This window comes from Monopterus albus, unplaced genomic scaffold (genome assembly GCF_001952655.1).
Source record: "Monopterus albus unplaced genomic scaffold, M_albus_1.0 scaffold429.1, whole genome shotgun sequence".
NCBI lineage: Eukaryota > Metazoa > Chordata > Actinopteri > Synbranchiformes > Synbranchidae > Monopterus > Monopterus albus.
This window is the reverse complement of record NW_018128309.1, coordinates 83,986-91,199: the sequence shown is the minus strand read 5'-3', so window position 1 is coordinate 91,199 and position 7,214 is coordinate 83,986. Positions and strand designations below refer to the sequence as shown.

Here is a 7,214-nt window from a genome sequence, read left to right as displayed (position 1 = left end):
AAGTGAATACCATCAAGTAAAGCTGTCATTCATCTCCCACCAGGTGTGGACAATGTCCTGAAGAGTACACACCAGGCAGCCCTAACCCTAAAGCTATTAAAGAAGTTAGACATCAGACCACAGCCAATGTTTCAACCGCAAGGAGTCCCCATTGAGCCACTAACCCTGTTCCAGAAGATGGGGGTGGGACAGCTGGATTTATACATCCTCAATCCTGGCAAAAACAGCCAGGAGTACCAGACATTCATGCAAAACTGGCCTGATGCAGCACCATCAGCATCCATATCACAAACTGTCCCTCTCACTGCCCTGGCCTCAGTGTCTGCCTTGCTTGTGTGGCATCCTGCGTGCCCTCAGGAGAAGGTGGTCAGGGTCCTGTTCTCTGGTGTTACCCCACAGACAAAGCTGTTGCAGGGGCTAGAGAAGCTGAAGGACCTGGCCTTCCTCCAGAAACCCACAGTGACCACCGGGGACCTGGAAAGGCTGGGGGAGGACAGAAAGGCCAAGAGGACAGAGAGCCAGGAAAGTGGCAGGTCACAAGGGAAGGAAACAACACCCAAACATGGGAAAGAAAAGGGGGTTAAAGAAGATGGTAGGGAGATATCAGTGAAAGAAAAAAGAAAAGCATCAAATGGAATTGCTGCAAGAGATGCTGATAAAACCAAAACCAAAGAGGTGGGTGCAAAGCAAAAAGTATCAGAGAAGACTACTTCAAAGAAAGGAGGGAAGAATGGGAAAAAGGAGGAGAAGACTGGCAATAAGGAGGAGAATGGTATTATGAAGAATGGTCAAATGAAAAAGAATAATCCTCCTTCCAAACCAAAGAATGAAAATAAAACTAAGCTAAAAAAGGAAGCAAAAAATGACTCTAAGACAGGGGTGAAGAAAATCAGAAAGGCATCAGGAAAGGAGGCAAATGATGACAAGAAGGCCCATGTCAACACTGAAATGCCAAATAACTCAAGAAAACCTGATGCTGGGGGTGTTGTAGAAGTCCCAGAGCCACAGTGCCCTGCTACAGAGCAGCAGAAGCACAAACTGGAGAAAAAGCCTGAAGAGAACCCCAGTTGCTCCAAAGCATCGACCCCTGAGGATATGACAGCTGATTTTCTCAGGCTGCGGAAGGAAACTGAACGAGAAGAAGTACAGATGGAAACAGCTGATACAGGAAAGCAGAAAAGTAATGAGTCGGGAAATGAAAAGAGCCTTGGAGGTCTGAGAAAAGAGGCAGGTAATGAATCTGTTGATACACCAGGCGAACAAGCAGCAGGTGGCACAGGGATAATGGGAGGGGAGAGAGGTTATAATGAAGGGAGAGAGAAGTCTGAGACTGGTGAGAAAGCTTGTGTAGATTTGCAGAAAGGGTCTGTAGACCTGCCTGAAAACGCTACCAAACCAGCAAAGGTTATGGGATTTCCATCTCCCTTGAATACAGCCCCAAAGAAAGAGCGCACAGTCCAGCTAGACCTAACCCCAACTGAGTACACCCTCCTAGATGGGGCTTTGAAGTACAGCCCTCCCTCGCGATCCTCTCCAGAGAACCAGGCACATGTCAGCCCAGATGAGCAGACTGTAGAGCCGGCGTCACCTGACTCACGGCCCAACAGTGCAGGCCACACTCCTTACTGTTTGTCCCCAGATGATGTGTGGTGCAAAAAGTCCACTCTTAGTAGGCTACAGGCCCAAATGGGTAACCTAGAGTCCACTGAACCCAACAAGTCAAATGGTTCATCCAGACAAAGTGAGAGTCAACTGTGCCAGCCAAAAAGCACACCAGAGATCCACACAAACCCCAGAGAGAAGTATCCGATCTTCCTTTCTTTGGGTACATTTAAAGATGCACCTTCAGACCCCTCTCCCTCTGTGGCCACCACCACTACACATTCAATGCCAGCAGAGGTGAGCTCACCTCAGTCCACAGAGGTAGATGAATCACTGTCCATGTCCTTCGAGCAGGGGCCAACCACTGTGAGCCAGAGAGAGGGGACTGACAGTGTTCATCCCTCCCATTCCAATGGAGGCCATTTTGTGGGGATGTCTTTATCAATCAAAAAACCTCCAAGATCTTCAGAGATGGGGCGACCTCCAGCTCCTAGCATGCTTCATTTAGAGATGTCACCTAATGATGTGGATCTTTGTCTGGTTTCTCCTTGTGAGTTCAAGCATTTCAAACCTCCTGATTCCAGCTCAGGTGCCAGTGAACCCTCCAAAGGCACTTTTGCTCCACATCATAATGGCAGCAACAATAACAACCCCAAGGACACGTCACCTAGTGAATTAAATGCCCCTGTCTGTATGGAAGACTGCCCGTCCACCACAGCTGATGGAGCTCTAGACTCCGATGAGGATGAGTCGTGTAGCGAGCCATCTAACACCTCTCACAACCTTCACACATGCCAGGCCCTGCCCCCGGACCCTCTTCCAGCCCCCCGCAAGGACAGTCCACCGCTGCCCTCACATCCTGGCACCTCCATGCCTGTTCCTCAGTCTGACTCAGGTGCACAGGGGAAGAGAGCAAAAGCCAGCAACATGCAAGGGAAAAAACCACCAGGGGTGAGTCTTATCAGCATAAAAGCAAAGGATGCCTGAGCTCACTTCAGACAGACTCGGGCCAGTTATTTCACTGTTTCCTGTCTATGTGCTAATCAGCTGCTGGCCCTGACCTCATATTGAACAGTAATCATTTTTTATGTTATCAGATTATTGAGGGCTCCCAAAAATCAGGCTCAGGGAAGAACAGGTCCGGGAGCCAAAGTGGAGTCAAAAAAGGGAACGTCTCTTCTACACTTACACATTCCTCCACCACCCAGTCAGCAGCAGCTAAATCCCCGCCCAATACAGGCAGAGTTGTTTTTCCTATCCTTTATTTATACTTACACAGTTACTTTTTTTTCTAAGTGTGTCTACTGTTTCTTTTCATTTAGTGCCTTTTATCCAGCAGTTTCTTCTTCTCCCTTCTGTCACAGGCCCTAAGTCTACCTCTGTAGATGAAGTCAGTGTGTACCTGGATTTGGCCTATATTCCCTCTGGAGCCTCCTCCCAATCAGTCAATGTGGACTTCTTCAGGTGTGTTCGTTCCTCCTGCTACATCATCAGTGGCGACAGTCCAGAGCGGGAGGAACTTATGAGGCATACACTGGACGCTCTGCTGGACGGAAAGATATCCTGGCCTGAAACTATGCAGGTAGACACACACAGTTGTGTTCAGTACAGTGAAGCATGTGTTGTTGGGTCTCTCGTTGCAATGAGCTCTCCTGAAGAAAAAGCTTAGCAGAAATATTTAAGCACTGTGTTGTTTTAGCAGTAATAGTTACTGTATATATGTTGTCAGCAGTGCAGCTCCATGAGCTTTAAATAGCACATAATGTAGCTGTGTAAATGTTAGATCCCAAAATTCAGGAGTAGGCAGAGGTGCCTGGTTATGGGTTAGGATAAGCTGATTGAGGTCAAGCATCCTACGGCACAGCTGGTTAGGTGTTAGGGTGACGGTTAGATCTGCTACACATTTCTAGCCATTAGATTAAAGACTTCACCTCCTCCAGAATCTACTCCCTACTGGGCTCTAACAATGACCAATATAGCTGACTGACGCTAGCTGTTGTTTATTGCAACAAAAAAAATCTTTATTTTAGCTTAGTTTAGTCCATGTGCTTTGTGATAGCACAGCTACAGCTAAGAGTTGTGGAGCTGTAGTTATTAAATGCTAACACGGCGCTTGAATTTTTATTGTCCACTAAGGATATCAACACATGACCGAACGGACTGGAGGTTAAATGTGAGCAACTTTTTGTTCATGATCCTTTTTTCTGTATCTCCAGGTGACAGTGATCCCTACATTTGATTCTGTGATGATGCAGGAGTGGTATCAGCAGACACTGGACAGGCAGAGGGAGCTGGGCATCACTGTCCTGGGATCCAACAGCACTGTAGCCATGCAGGATGAAACCTTTCCTGCCTGCAAGATAGAGTTCTGAGTAATGCTGTGAGATGCAGCAGTGGAGGGTGAATATGATTTAAAGGATGGAAATGTGTGTGTGAGAAAGAAAGACTGGAAGGAATGTGCGGCAAGAATAAAAGTAAAACAACTGAATAGGTAATAACTTGGGATGTTCCCTTCTTTTTCGTCATCCGAGGAGAACATGCAACTCTTTGGGGAGTACTGCATGATTTTTTTGGATCCGTGACCCTGTGCAAAACAGGCGATGAGAGCCAACTGGCTGCAAGACAAGCATACTGGGCTGCAGACATGTAGATCCACAAGAAAGCTGATGTTGCAGATCAGTCAAAATCACATTAAGCTGTGTGTATAGCTGCCTGGGCTATGTTTCTGGGTCTATTGTGCTGCTTTAACTGTAACATTCAGCAGTCCAACCGAGGGTAATTAAAGGATAATTCAGCTAATCACTCAGCTCAAGGTACCCTGTGCTGTACCTTCCTTAAAAAGTATTGTGCAAAGCAACGGAATGATCACGTCTATGCTGCTAGTGAATGATAATTGCGTGCTAAGTTTGAGATTCCTGATTCTGAGCGTGCACATATGAATGTAATCCATTCCAGTGCTTTTGTAGAATTATGCACTGAGTAGTTGTCTAACTAAAAACAAACCCCATTAAAAGTCATGTATTTTGATTGTGGATATGATGGATATAATCATATGGTATATTGTAGACAAATGTGGTTATTATCACAGTGGGTGGTAATGGGAGCTTTCCAAGCTGCAGCTTGTAAATAAGAATAAATAAAGAATCTGATTCTATTTATATGTGGACATAAAGTAATCCTGAAAGTCATCCAGAACGACTATGCTGTAATTAGATGAACTACAGTAAACACTATTTTACAACTCCATAATTTCTTATCCTGAATAAACTATTGGTTTATTTTATTTGGTACTATAAGGAAAATAGGCCTCTTAGGAAAATACAGCCCTGCGAAATAAAATGTTACCTTGTACACTTTAAAATTCAAATGTGTAATTGGATTACATTTTAACCTCTCCAGACCTGTCTGTACATTGTTTTCCTTCTTATGGCCTTTCATACCAGGCTGGATATTCAAAAATGAATGTCATATGTTGAGATGTGTAAGACTTAAACTATGATTATCTGTGTTGCTGTTTTGCTTTTAAATGGATTAGTTCAAGCAAATGTGAATGTGGTGTATGGTTTCCTCAGTACCAAAGCATGAGATTAAACAAAACACAACATAACTAATTTCCTCTCCATCTGAATGCTGCCTCCAAAATAAAAAGAAAATTCAATATCTCTAAATGATCTGAAAGACATTTTGTAATTATATAAATTCACTGTTAAACTTGTATCATGAATGCATTTTTTTTATTTTAATGCAATCAATGTTTTAAATCAATTACTCACAATGGTGTAAAAATCTAAATTTTCACAAACCAAATTCATTACAAACCTGATAGGTTAAATCATTTAGGGGGATGGGAGGTTGAACTAGGTCTGTATGGGCAACAAACTGAACAAGACTGTAGCCAAGTGAACTGTTACTATGTGTATGTGTCCTGCATGTATCAAATGTGCACTGTGTTGTTCCACTCATGATATTTATGGAGGCAGAGCAAAGCACCGAGGGTGAGCGGAGACAGAGCGTGGGGATGTACTGTATGCATTGCCGGGCCTGGAGTAACGTATGAATAAAGAATGTCCATCACCATTTTGGAGAATTATGAATATGCAGGTTCTTCAGTAATGCAGGCTTGTGGATATGAAATAAACCTTTTAATTATTTAGTTGTACCATTTGATGCTCAGGCTCAGGGATGTTCTAGGATTTGGAGTTTCATTCCAACCAATGATACTCCTTTCCACTTTGCCAAAAGGACACAATGTAAAAGTCAATATAAATATACATAATCAGTTTACTAAAGATTTCTGGTTGTCAGTACTTACAAACTGCACTTTGTCCAATTCTGGCAATAAGCTTATTTTAACAGTCCACTATGTAACTGCCAAAATCACCTTGTTATTCATAAGGGATGTTAATACTGGATGAGCTGCATAGTCTTAGCAAAACAGATTTTTATAACACTTTAACACCCTTTTCCATGATGAAATTCCCAGGATGTGGTGGTGGTGGAGTGTTTTCATGTTCTTCAGAGAAACTTGTCACAATTCCAGTGAGAATTTTGAACATTTTAGTAAGAACCTTAAGCAAAACTAGGCTTACCAGGCAGTGTTCAGGTAGACAGACGAAGCAGAGAGAAACTGTGGTGCAATCACAGTCCATAGAGACCAAAAACAACCTGGAAACAAAACAAACATCCAGGTAACGAGGGCAAAAACAAAAGGGAAAGTCAAACAGGAAGCTGAGTTCAACACTGTTAATCCAAGAACAGAAGACAAAAGAAGATAATCTGGCAGACAAGATGACAAAAAAGTACTGGGGAGCTGATTCATTGGAAAGGGGAGAACAGGTGTGGGGGGTGTAGGAATTAGGGCTTGGTAATGAGGGGTGAGAAGCAAGTCAAGGTCAAAGGTCAAAGTGTTTATTTGTCATATGCACAGTTAGGAAATGTGTTTCTCTGTACAATGAAATTCTTACTTTGCCGTCCACATGAATGCCACACAATACAAATGTGTGTGTGTGTGTGTGTGTTGTTCTCTTCTATTTTCAGGCGTTTCTCTCTAACTGAAAGTGGACATGCAGTTAGCTGTGTCACTTACTTCCCTGATTCTGTTATAAAAAACCTCTTACTCATGCTTCAGACATGAGTGAACAGTTCAAGCCCGTCAGACTTCACGTCTGTAAAATAGCATAAATTAACAGTATCTTATCTATCGTTTCCAGAACGACACTTATATGTGCAATCTATTCTTGCACAATTATCCAAGAAGATGAGAAATACTACAAGTTGACTCGAAGCTGAAAATTATAACTATAATGCATTTATAAGAGCCAGGTTAATACTGATACATGGTGCTGTTAATGAAACACAGACAGTCATACTAAACTTTATCATTATAAAAGCAAAATAATACTAACAGTAAATAAAACAACTGTAACTCCTGAAATCCAATCCTAACACACAACACTTAATATATTTAAGTGTTATAGAAATCTCAGCCGCGATAGTTTTTACACTTTGTAAACTTCCAGCTCCTACATCTCAGAGGAATCTTGTTTGTACTGTTACTTCACCACAGAATCCTATTGGCCTCAGTTATCTATTCAATGTATTTCAAAAGGCTG

At 42.8% G+C, this 7,214-nt stretch overlaps 1 protein-coding gene across 1 annotated transcript in view; it reads left to right on the top strand.

Annotated features, from left to right (window-relative positions):
• LOC109952070 (microtubule-associated protein 1S-like) overlaps positions 1-5,679 on the top strand; it is a 10,148-nt gene extending 4,469 nt beyond the window's left edge. Inside the window, exons 7-10 of the mRNA XM_020586926.1 lie at positions 44-2,553; positions 2,700-2,841; positions 2,967-3,184; positions 3,819-5,679. Coding sequence (XP_020442582.1) covers positions 44-2,553; positions 2,700-2,841; positions 2,967-3,184; positions 3,819-3,974 — 3,026 coding nt within the window. The 3' untranslated portion in view covers positions 3,975-5,679. The remainder of the gene's footprint in view (positions 1-43; positions 2,554-2,699; positions 2,842-2,966; positions 3,185-3,818) is intronic.
• Positions 5,680-7,214: the final 1,535 nt, after the last annotated feature.